The sequence below is a fragment of the Pseudopodoces humilis genome, chromosome 8 (genome assembly GCF_049639895.1).
Source record: "Pseudopodoces humilis isolate 2021_Gansu_Grassland_sample_001 chromosome 8, ASM4963989v1, whole genome shotgun sequence".
NCBI classification, from domain to species: domain Eukaryota; kingdom Metazoa; phylum Chordata; class Aves; order Passeriformes; family Paridae; genus Pseudopodoces; species Pseudopodoces humilis.
Window position 1 is genome coordinate 36,067,342 of NC_142207.1, and position 12,123 is coordinate 36,079,464.

The 12,123-nt window shown below is 52.1% G+C and overlaps 1 protein-coding gene across 1 annotated transcript; it reads right to left on the reverse strand.

Moving 5' to 3' along the window:
- Positions 1–1,244: 1,244 nt before the first annotated feature.
- Positions 1,245–6,088, reverse strand: LOC148183899 (maestro heat-like repeat-containing protein family member 7). Its single transcript, XM_088058981.1, has 14 exons — positions 5,971–6,088; positions 5,519–5,583; positions 5,021–5,239; positions 4,688–4,836; positions 4,283–4,430; positions 3,884–4,074; positions 3,664–3,801; positions 3,281–3,395; positions 2,971–3,108; positions 2,562–2,738; positions 2,273–2,428; positions 2,012–2,113; positions 1,590–1,692; positions 1,245–1,309 (listed from the first exon to the last, which is right to left on the reverse strand). The coding sequence occupies exons 1-14, from the start codon at positions 6,086–6,088 to the stop codon at positions 1,245–1,247; spliced, it is 1,884 nt and encodes a 627-aa protein (XP_087915107.1).
- Between the last annotated feature and the right edge of the window lie 6,035 nt (positions 6,089–12,123).

A 12,123-nucleotide genomic window follows, 5' to 3' on the forward strand; every position in this document is an offset into this window, starting at 1 on the left:
GGACATTCTCAAAGATGTCTATAAATGAAGATCAAAAATAATAAATCTCGCTCTCTTGATCAACCCAGCCAGAGAGTCTGTGTTGTACATCTCGCCGTTCCTAATATAGTGCAACACTTCACAGCTGGGTTCAGGGCATACTCAGCTTGGCTCTTCCAAAATCCAAGGCCTTCAGGGTGCTCAGCAAGACCTTGAACTCCACAATGCTGTGGAACTGGACCTTCAGCACAGGGACCTTTCCAGCCTGATCTGCGCTCCTTCCTCTGCGTCTCTGCACAAAACACGGTGCAGGAGAGAACGGCAGGAGGGGCCTGTGTGTCACAGCGCTCTGGATTTGTGACCCTTCAGCTCCACAGAGATGCAGGTTAAGTGAAAAAGTAAAACTGTTTATTGATGGGATGCGAAGCAAAGGGATGAGCTGAGGGGCAAAAATGGGGATGGGCATGGTCTGAGGGCTGGAGGGAGGGAGCTATCAAAAGGGAGGGAGAGTGGAGGGAAAAAGAAGGGATGGAAAGTATCTGAGGGCTGGAGGCATGGAGCTATCAAAAGGGAAAGAGAATGGAGGGAAAAAGAAGGGATGGAAAGTGTTTGAGGGCTGCAGGGAGGGAGCTGTCAAAAGGGAGGGAAACTGGAGGGAAAAAGAAGGGGTGGGCAGTTTCTGAGGGCTGCAGGGAGGGAGCTATCTACAGGAAGGGGGAGGGCTGAAGCCATGCGAGCTTCCCACAGGCTCAGCTGTGCCAGTTGTCAGCTGTGCCTGGAGCTCCAGCTGGTCTCTTCTGGTTTCAGCGTAGTCTTGTCTTCCATGGCATCTTATACGAAGACTGGTTCTCCTAAAGCAGCAGACGAGCGAACTTCTGCTGTTCTTTCAATAAATGTCTGCTGAAAAACTGTGCTCCTCTGAGAAGGGTTGTCATCTCTCCTCAGGGTTTGAAGTGCTGGAAGAGAGGGGAACAGAGCCACGATCAGAGCCCGGATCTGTGGCAATCCTAGGAGAAAGTCCTGTCAGGGCCATCCCAGCCTGCTCTTGCCGTGGCCACAAGAGTTAAGGGGCCAACAGGATCAGTTGCAAAGTCCTGGCCACCCCATCCAAATCCTCGCCCTGCACCCCTGAAATCTCTCTGTGATATTCCCACACCACCAAGGTGTGCACACAGGGAGAGAAGCCCTCCAAAGCCAGGGCAGGGATTGCAGCTCCCTGCCTGGGCATTTCAGATCCCCCAGTGCCAGCCCCTCACTGCCAGCCCTCACTCACCCTCGATGAAGGCCTGGAGCTCTTCCTGCGGCCCCCTCAGGTGCTTCCTGGCCATCCCTGGGAACACAGAGCCTGTCAGGGCCCCGGCGGCACAGCTCCCTGCCAGCGGCGCTGCCAGCCCTGGGGCCACACGCCCTCCCGCCCCGGCAGGGCTCAGCCCCAGCCCTTGCCGCATCCTGACTCAGCCCAAGGGCACGGCTGCCAGAGGCCGGCAGCAGCCCCGAGGGCAGCCGGGGCTCCAGGGCGCCGGGTCTGGGTGCCGCAGCCGGGACAGCAGCAGCCGGGGCTGGGGCCGAGCTGCGGTGGGGCGGGGAGGGAGCCCGGGCTCGTGGCTCACCCATGAACCTGACGGCCGCCGCTCGCAGGGACTCCTGTGGGCTGTCCAGATATGGCAGGGTCTGGCGCAGGTGCTCGGCTGCTCGGCTCTCGTCCTGTGCCAGCTGCAGAGAGCGGCAGGAGGGAAGGGTTGGCGCGGGCTCTGCCCCTCGGCCGGGCGCTGCCTGCGGCCAGCCCCGGCCTCCCGTGCCCGCCCAGCCCTGAGGCCCGGCCCGCAGCCCCACTGGGCTGGGGCTCCATCGGCAGCCGGCTCGGGGCCACAGGAGCCTGGAGAAGAAGCCGTGCAGCCCAGGGAAGGGAGCGGCGTGTGGGGCACAGGCTGGCGCCCATGGGTGCAGCACTGGGTCACAGGTGCCAGCCCCACACACTGAGCACTGGGGCAAGGTGGCTTCTCAAATTTGGGCTTCTCCAGGCCGTTCTTACCAGACACTCAGCAAACTTCCACAGCTGCTCCTTCCTCACCAGCTGCTTGAGATTCCTCCTCTTGAGGAACTCGGCCACACGAAGCAGCGTTTCCCGAGAGGCCTGGAGAGCAGCAGAGATGCAGTGATGGCACTGCAGCCGAGGGCACAGGACTCTTGTCTGGGTGACAGGGCCCAGAGGAAGCCGCAGCCTGGGAGGTTCCAGGACAGGAGGAAGCTGATGCCCCTCCCAGGGATGCACCGGCATCACAGCAAACCTCACCTTCGCCACACGCCAGTTCTCATCATGGCAGTGGATGAAGAGTGGAAGCAGGCTCTGGTTCAAAATCTTCTCCAGAGGCTTCTTTCCCTCATCCACTACCAAATCCATTGTCATGAAGAAGAGGTCAAGGGAGAGCAACTGCACATGGCTGTGGTCCTGGAGGAAAAGAAGAGAAAAAGACCTTAATACCAATTCCTCCAGGCTCACCTATGCAAAGGCCCAGAAATCTGTAAGACACAAAGTTTCTGGGCAGCAGCCAATGCCCGTGGCTGGGGGCACAGAGCCTTACGTGATCAAAGAGCAGCAGGAGTGCCTGAGCCAGCTTCGGAGCAGTGGTGCTGCATACCACGATGTCTTTATTCTTGAGCATATTGATCAACACACGGAGGGTCATGCCAACCACATTTCCATCTGCATCACCCAGCAGGTCCTGAAGGCGTTGAGACAGGCTGCACATCTTTATGGCCTGTTTGGAACACAAGGCTGTGCTGGGAAGCCCTGAACGGCTGCAGCGCCAAGACCACCCTGGCACTGCAACCCCACCCTGCTGCTGCTGGGCCCAGAGGCCAAAGGCCTGTCCCAAAGCACTCAGGCAGGTGAGGCAGGAGAGCTGGGAGCAGCTGCCTCAGCTCCTGAATCCCAGCCAGCCCAAGGGGCTGCTTTGCCCAGCACAGCTTCAGCTGCTGCCCCGTTCTCACCATTGAGGGATCGTTGCTGAGGATCATGAGGCCTCTGAGTGCCAGGTGATGCCTCTGCCTGCATTCGCTCTGCAGGTGCATTGACACGATCTCAAGGACACTGTCACCGTATTTAGTCAAATCTAAGTACTCAAGGACCTGAAAGGCACAGGGCAGTGACAGGGGAGCCGGCCGGCAGGAGCCTGGAATTGCGCAGGGCTGGGCCCAGGCAGCAGCACAGGGCGTGGGCACCGTCCCAGGCAGCTGTGGCTATGCAAGGGGACAGGGCTGGCAGGCAGCTCAGCGAGGTAGTGCTGGCCATGGGGCTCACCTCCACAAGGAATGCCAGGAAGGGCAGATCCCAGGGTGGCTTATCCCTGGCGAGTGCCTTGAGCAGGTGGAGTGCAATGCGGATACAGAAGGGGACCAATCCATGGCGCATCTCCCTGTCAGGGGGAAAACAGCACCAATACTCCAGGTGGGGGGGGGCAAATCTCTGCCATGAATGACTCACAGAGATCTGGCCTTTCCCCAGCATCCTTGGAGGGATCATGGGTGCTTTGGGAGTTGGCTTCTTTTGGGCACCCTCCTCTATCAGCCGTTTCCAGTCTGCTCAGCCATCCCTCAGTGACGAGGCCTTCTGGACATGACCACGGGGACTATGAGGGGCACAGGGCACACATTTCAGAGGCAGTGGGGGGAAGGGGCTCTCACCTGGCCAGCAGACCCACGGCATTGTGCTGGGTGTCAGCACAGAGGAGTGTGTCCAGGCCACCCTTGAGCTCCATAGCCATCATCGCTTTGGAACACCCCAGTCGGCAGAGCAGAGCCTTCATGGCCTGCACTGCAAACCTGTGTGCAGAGCAAAGCCCAGGTCACACTGGGTGCACTGGTGTCAGCCACAAGGGCATGGGAAGGACAGGAGGACTGGCACCTGTTGGGGTTGCTGGGAAGGCGGTGTTCCTCCTGGCATGCTCTCCAGAAGCTGTCAAATTCCTCTGGTGGCATCTGCTGTGTGGTGATGACAACTTGGAACAGCAGAGCCACAAACAGGCGAGGGGTATAAATGATCATTGCCTCGCGGCACTGAGGCACGTGGACAATCAGCCTGAGCACCAGAGTTGCCTGCAACAGAAGCACATGAAGACAGCACTCAGTGCCAAGATGTCCATCGGGCAGGGCCTGAGGGGAGATGCACGGGGAGCAGCGGGCCCAGTGCCCCCTGAGCCTGCCCCTAGCCCAGGTTTCAGCCCAGTGCCTGAGGCGTGGAGAGGATGGAGAGCTTCTGGGGAAGCAAGCTCCAGGTGATCAAAGGTCAGCTCCAGAAACTCACGCTCAAGGGAAAAATGTCCTTGTTGTCCCCATCAGAGGTGCAGGTGCTGCAAAGTGGCCAGTTCTCCATCACACACAGCAGTATTGGCACCACTTTCTCCATTGCTGGTCTTGATGAGCCAATGGCTCTCCACATCATGGCAGCAGCTCTGTGGGATCAGAGCTCTGTGTCAGGGGTGTCTCAGTTACAGAGCCATGCCCTGTGTAGCTGTGGGGTCCCAGGTGACAGAGCCCCAGTGCCCTGAGGGGCAGGGAGGGAGCATTGGCAGCAGCCTCCGGAAACAGAGGGGCCCGAGGCTCCTGGACCTCTCTGCCTGTTGGGCAGAGCCCATTGGACAGGCTGTGCAGGGCAATGGGCCCTAAAGGCCGGTGAGCCCTGAGCTCTCAAGGCACGTGGGCCCCATACCTGTCACACGATGGGGCACAGCGCAGAAGGGTCAGCACCACATCGTCCGGGTGTTCTTCAGCCAGCCTCACAATGTCAGTTTGCTGACTGACATCCAGAGGGACACAGGACACCAGACTCTGGTAAATGTTCCTCACCATGGCTGGCACCTGGAGGAGGCATGGGGAAGACTTGGAGCGCTGTCCAAGGCAGCAACTTCCCCAGCTTCCCCCAAGAAGTGCTTACCATCCCATCACACTCTGCTGGCCTCAAAGGCTGAGGGGGCCCTGTGGATGTGGCTTGAGGGGGCACAGGATCCTGGGAGACCTCCAGTTCTGGCCCCTGGCTGGTCACCTGCTGCTCAGAAGAAGCCGCTCTCTTGTCAACAATGTCAGAAGAAACACGAGGGTCCTTGAAATAATCCCATATGAGCTCTTGGCTTACAGTGGGAGTGGGTATCCTGTTGGCATTTGTGATGCCCTGAGTCTCTCCAATGTCATCATTTTGAATGGTCACGTCCTCAGTCTCTGCCATGTCCTCAGTCTCTGCCATGTCCTCCTCTGCCCTTTCATTCTTCATTGCAGTGTCAGAAACTTCTGAGGGCTCAGCTGAATCTGAGCTGACATCAGGCTCTGCCTGGAGCTCCTCCAGCCCTGAGTCAGGCTCAGCTGTGCCCTCAGTTGCTGCTGTGGTGTTGGTCTTTCTACGCCGAATGCGCAGGAATTTGCGGAACCTCTGTGCAGAATGAACAAAGGACAGGGAAGAGAGGCATGTTCCATGGAGTGCTGCAAGTGCAGAGCTGGGCTGAGCAGTGCCAGCAGGCCCAGCCCAGGTGGGGATGGCTGCAGGTACCTTCAGCGTTTTGCGGAAGCGGCCACGGGCAGACTCCTGCTCTTGTCTCTCATCCATGGCTGCATCTGGAAAAGAGCAGCCAGAGCTGAGGGGCTGCGGGAGAGGCCGGAGAACACAGCCCAGCCCTGCACTCCCGAGGCAGGGACAGCCCTGGGGTGGCTCAGGGGATGGAGCACGGTCACTGGCGGGGGTCAGCCCCAGCCCAAATTCCGTCCTGTCCTTGGGCATGTCTACATGGGATGGGATAGGATGGGATGGGATGGGATGGGATGGGATGGGATGGGATGGGATGGGATGGGATGGGATGGGATGAGTTGGGCTGGGATGGAATGGGATGAGTTGGGCTGGGATGTGATGTGATGGGATGGGATGGGATGGGATGGGATGGGATGGGATGGATGGGGCCTAGCTGGCTGGAGCCATCATCCCTGTGGCCCAGCTCTGCCACTCACCATCCTGCAGTGGTTGGAACTGCTCCAGCTTTTCTGGCTCTTGTGCTGGGGCAGCTCCAGGGTCTGTCTTTTTGTTCCGTCGGAACACTTTGAACAGGTTGAGGAATCTCCCCGCCATGACACAATCCTGCCTCAAAGGCACCTTAAAGAGAGATGCCTTGGGAAATCTCTGAGAAAACAAACTGTGCAGTTGAGCCTTGAAGGCACCTGCGAGAGAGAAGCCTCAGCAAGGCTACAGGACAGCAAGTCCTGCAGTCGGGTCTCGAGGGCTCCTGCCACAATGACTGGAGGCTCCTTGTAAATGACTGTGGTCACCAGGTCCCACAGTCTCACCTTTAGGACAGAGGCCGGAAGGATGGGAGATGCCTCAGAAAAGCTCCAGGTCACCAAGTACCGGAGTCTGGCCTTGAAGGCACCTGCAAAAGAAAAGTCTTGGGAAAGACACGGGCCAGGCAAGGCCCACAGTCTTGCCCCGCAGGCACCTGCAAAAGAAAAGCCTCGGGAAAGCCACGGGCCACCAAGGCCCGCAGTCTTGCCACAAGGTCACCTGTAGAAGAAACGCCTTGGAAAAGCTCCGGGTAAGACACAAACGAGTGCGCTGTGCGGGGATTCCTCACAGCACCGCTCTGGCGCGTCCTGTCCCGTCGCGTGCACTGAGCACTGTGGCGTTGTCCTGTCACCGCCAGCCCCTATGTCACCACGTGTCACAAAGGGTCCTTGGACACCCTGTCCCTTTCCATTCCACACGGTTACCAGGCTGCACCGTGTCACAAAGGGCCCTTGCACGCACTGTCACCTGCCCTGGTTCCGCTCCCATCCCCCAAAGTGGCCCAGGTTGGAAGGAATCCCTTGCCCAAAGTGTCTAAGACAGCCTGACAGGATCTTTAGGAACACCTCAAACCATCAGCAAACGCTGCCCTGCTCTGCAGGCTCAGGGCAGCAGAAGGAGCCCCCAGGGCTGCCGATGCAGCCGCAGCAGGAAGGCCATGGGGCCTTGCACAGAATCTGTACAGGGGCCTGGCAGCACTGAAATCAGCAAGTGTGGCAGAGTCCCCACCGAGGCAGACCTGCCACCCCATCCGAGCCCTGGCAGTGCTGGTGCCCTTCTCCTGCCCCACAGACCTGTGCCCCTGGGGGGTTTCTGTGCCAGAGGGCAGCCAAAGCCAAAGCCCACGTGCATTGGGGATTGAGCTCCTTCCTGCAGGGGCTGTTGGCAGGAGTGTAATGAATAGAGACCCTTTTGTTCGCCTAAACATGTAAGATACGATGCTTTGCAAAACTATGCTTTGTGTAATAGAGATGAGGTTGAAGGCTGCTGCTGACGTCTGTATAATTATGAGAACAGCCTTGCAAGCTCTCTTGAATTCCAGAAAGTTAAGCCACTCAGATAAGCCTTAAAAGGAGAACAGTGAGGAAAGGTCAAAAGAGGAAGACTCCTGATCTTCATCCTACGACCACCAGAAGGCAAAAAGCGACCACCAGTGACCGGAGGCACATGCGCAGAGACACCCGAGAAAGGACACGTAACCCGGAAGTCGGACCACTTAAAAGGGAAGACACGGAAATCGGACGTGCGGCAGCCGAAGGAGTAGAGACTCCCCTGCCACCCAGCGCTGATTTTTTGCTTATTGCTTGCTTGCTGTAATTAATAAAATTTTTACCATATCACTCTCTTGAGTGCGTTCATAACAATTTGGTGCCGTGACTCGGATGCAATCTGTAGGACAGATTCTCGGCACTACCGGGGGGGCTCCCCGCTATTATTTAGCGGCCCGGGGGGGGGGCCGGTTTCTGCCTCGGTTGCACCGATGAACCTAAAATTAAAGCAATAAGCAAAAGGGAGACCGGTCGACCCCTTAAAATCTGTGCACAGAGTCCGGACGAAGACGCGGGACGTGGGACGCGTGAGTATAACGGGGAACCGTTCGGTCGGGGTCGGGATCCCGGAGTGCGGCAACGTGGTGTGTGTGTGAGAGGGGGACTGGCAGCCAGATCCCCAAGTGGGAGCGGACCCTTAATTAGTGCGTCTCCCATTAGCCCGCGAGGGCGTGGGCCACGAACAAGGGGAAGCGAAAGAGACTGTGTGATTTGGAAGGCACTCCAGAAGAATGGGGCAGGGGAAAAGCAAGCCCCCTGTATCTATTAAACTCCCACCGGTACCTAGAGATAGTCCGTTAGGTTATATGTTAGAAAATTGGCAGTATTTCCCAGGAACAGAAAATAAAGATAAGGCGAAAATGATTCATTATTGTGTAGAAGTATGAGGAGGAAAGGAAATTTCAAAGAAGGTATTTTGGCCTATATTTAGATCAACCGAAGATTGGGTTAGACAAAAGTTAAATTCCTGAGTAAACAAAAAGATCCCCTTTAGTTCAGAGGAAAGTGCTTATGCAGAGATCTGGGTAGTAAATCCCGAGGTTTTTATATTTAAGCTGACAGAGAATTCGGAGGAGGGGAAGGGAAAGAAAAAGAAACCTCAGAAAGAAAATACTTTGATAATTCCCCCTCCATTTGTACCACCACCTCCTCCACGTGTCCCTCCCCCTCCGAACCCCGAGGAGGAAGATTTAGACGTGCCAGATGTGGGACTGTGGAAAAAAAAAAAGGACACTTTAAGAAAGAATGTAGGGTAAGAATCCAGGATAAAAAGATGTTTAAAGAAGATTAGGGGGGGGTAAGGGGCTCTTTATTATGGGGACCCGAGAACATCAGAAAGAGCCCTTGATAAAGTTAAAAGTGGGTCCCCAGCACCAAGAAATAACATTCTTGGTAGATACTAGAGCTGAGAGATCAACAATTCAGTTTTTACCTAAAGGATGTAGTATATCTAAAGAAACTACTATGGTAGTAGGGGCAAAGGGGGAACCCTTTGAAGTGAGGGTTACTAAAAATGTGATGATAGAATCAGAGTCAAAAATTGAGTTGAGGAATTTTTTTGTTAATACCAGAAGCATTAAGAATAAAGTAGGAACAACACACCCCTTAGCACCCTCAAAGTTCAGGGAAAGTGGAAAGGTGGAAAAGATGAATGGAGAAATAAAGAAGCAACATACTAAGCTAGTAATGGAAACAAAACTATCATGGGTCAAGTGTATTCCACTAGCCCTTCTGAATATTCGAACCCAGCCAAGGGCAGATTTGGGAATTTCCCCTTTTGAGATGTTATACGGTATGCCCTATAATATAGAAGAAGTTCAAACACATCCAAATGTGAGTGATCAATATATCAATGAGTATTTGATAAAAATAATGAAGTTTAAAAAGGCATTGTGGGAAAAAGGGATGCTAGCTCAAAGACCACCATTGGATTTTATATTACACCAGGTACAACCCGGAGAGTGGGTGCTGATAAGAAGTTAGAAAGAAAATCCCCTAACACCGAAGTGGGAGGGGCCGTATCAAGTCTTACTAACAACTGACTCTGCAGTTCGAACAGCAGAACAAAAGCTAGACACATGCGAGTCGAATAAAAGGACCTGTGAAACCACCAAAATCTAATAACTGAGAAGTGGGGAGCCCGGCTGGGGACTTGAGACTTAAGATATCCCGAACAAAATAACATCCCAGAACTATTAATTGGCTTAGAAACTTATGAATAATAAATTACATAGAGGCTTTTATATAGAATATAAGATACCTCCATCTAGTGGTGAGGAAATATATAATAGAGGTGTTAAAATAGGCTGTACGTTATGCCAAAATTGTTACCCTTTTGTCTGTTTTAAATGTATAATATGTAAAGAACTCTGGTGGACCCACTGTCATAGAGGCTACCCACCAAGAGGCGTGTGTAGCTCTTGCTACACTGCCCAGAGGGATCTCACTGATTGGGCTCTAGTAACTAGAATACAAGTAGAAGAATTTGAAAAGGGATCAGAGAAGTGGTGGGCCATCTACTCAAAAGGAGTCAATCCCTTGTATTATTGTTATCATCCAAACGAACCTACACCTTTTGTAGCAAATATAGTAGCTGGGTTGTGCAGACGGTGGCTCCAGAAATTAGGGTGTTATACCCCTTTAATAAAGCATAAAAGTTGGGAAAAATACATACAAAGAATTAATAAAAGAGGAAATAATTCCCCTCCTGAAGAGTACTCTTGCTGTCGAGAAGATGGTACACCCCGTGTCCCGAGGCAACCGGGTCGACGAGGGAGGCAGAGGAGTAAAAAACCGTGGAGGGAAGCATTCCAATATACATGGGACCAAAGGATCATGGTTCTGGAAATGCCACAAGAGTGGGAATGAGACAACCCAGCGAAGTAATTTCTGGGGAATCCAAATTGACACCTCACAAAAGAAAAGCCTCTATTATAGTAGGGGAAGCCAATGCTTATTAAAGAAGTCAGTAACAGTTATAATCTTAATTAGCACATTTAATATTAGTACAAGTAAGACTCATGAGCCCTTCAATTGGTCCTTAATCCGATGGGAAGACCAGGTCGTTATCCAATCACAGATCACCTCTGAAGCCCCTAGCTTTCAAGTTACACTAGACTCTCTCATTGAGTAGAAGGGAACTAGTTATAAACCGCCTGGGTATAAGGTACTATATATGTGCCCAGCTTCTAATCCAAGCAGAGGATATTGTAATTACCCTGGCGAATTTTATTGTAAATATTGGGGCTGTGAGACAATTTCCAGGGGGTGGAAGGTACAGAACCCAGATAAGTATCTAAAGGTTGAAAGGGGTCCACACGGATGCATAAAGCCCTGGATAGGTCCCGCAGGGGCAGTAACATATGTTGGGACTTGCAAATTTCACTACATCAATATAACACAATCCCAAGACCCTGGGTGGTTATTAAGACGAACCTGGGGTCTCAGGGTGTGGGAACCTGGAAGGGATAGGGGAGTGCACATTCTTATAAAGAAAGAAGTAGTTCCCCATGATTCGGGATTTGTTGGACCGAATCCAGTGGTGTGGGGAGCAGTAGACCCCAACGTAAGGAATCAAAATAACCATTCAGAAAAACTAGAAAATAGCACCCAAATAACAATCACGATAGGGACATCCCAAGAATATGGAAACAAGGCTCTTTGGAAAATTTTGCAAGCTGCCTTTAAAGTGTTAAATGACACACACACAAATTTAACTAGAAAATGTTGGTTATGCTATAACATTAACCCACCCTTTTATGAGACCATAGGCTCCATAGCAGAACCAAAAAGAGCAAACGGCACTAATCCTGCCGCCTGCTCATGGAAATCAGGAAGAGAAGACACCCCAGGAATAACATTATCTCGAGTTACTGGAAAAGGAAAATGTGTGGGAAATGTGCCCCCAGATAAAATTCACTTATGTCAAACAAAACTACAGATTAATCACCCTAGTAAGCCAGCTCAGTGGCTAATTCCAGCACCTAATACTAAATGGGTTTGTAACATTTTAGGAATAACCCCATGTGTTTTTATAACAGCCTTTAATGAAACCTACGAATTTTGCATACAGGTTATAATAGTTCCCCGGATTATTTATCATTCTGAAGAATATATGTATACACAATACCAAAATTCAAAGTTGGTAAAACGAGAACCCCTCACGGCACTAACAGTAGCCGTATTGCTAGGTATAGGAGGGGCTGGATTAGAAACACGTGTAGCATCCTTAATGAATCAGCATCAGGGATTCAGAGAGCTTAGAATTTCAGTAGATGAAGATTTAAGAAGAATTGATAAATCTATAAAAGACCTCACAGACTCCCTAAACTCGTTGGCTGAAGTAGCCTTACAAAACAGAAGGGGATTAAATCTATTATTTTTACAGCAAGGAAGCCTATGTGCAGCACTTAGAGAAGAATGTTGTGTATATGTAAATAAAAGTGGGGTAGTAAGAGAAACCATGGCTAAATTACGAGAAGGACTGGAAAAGAGAAAAAGAGAGCAAGAAATGCAACAAAGCTGGTACGAATCTTAGTTTAACTATTCTCCCTGGTTAACAACTCTAATATCTACTATAGCAAGACCGCTAATTTTACTAATCTTAGGACTTATGTTTGGACCTTGTATTTTTAACAAAATCATTAGCATTGTGAGAAGCAGGTTAGAAGCAGCTCACCTTATGCTAATACGAGCTAAATATGAAGCCTTAAATGGGGAAGAGACAGAAGATTATTTAGAGTTAAGTAAAAGAGAACTACAAAGATTTAACGAACA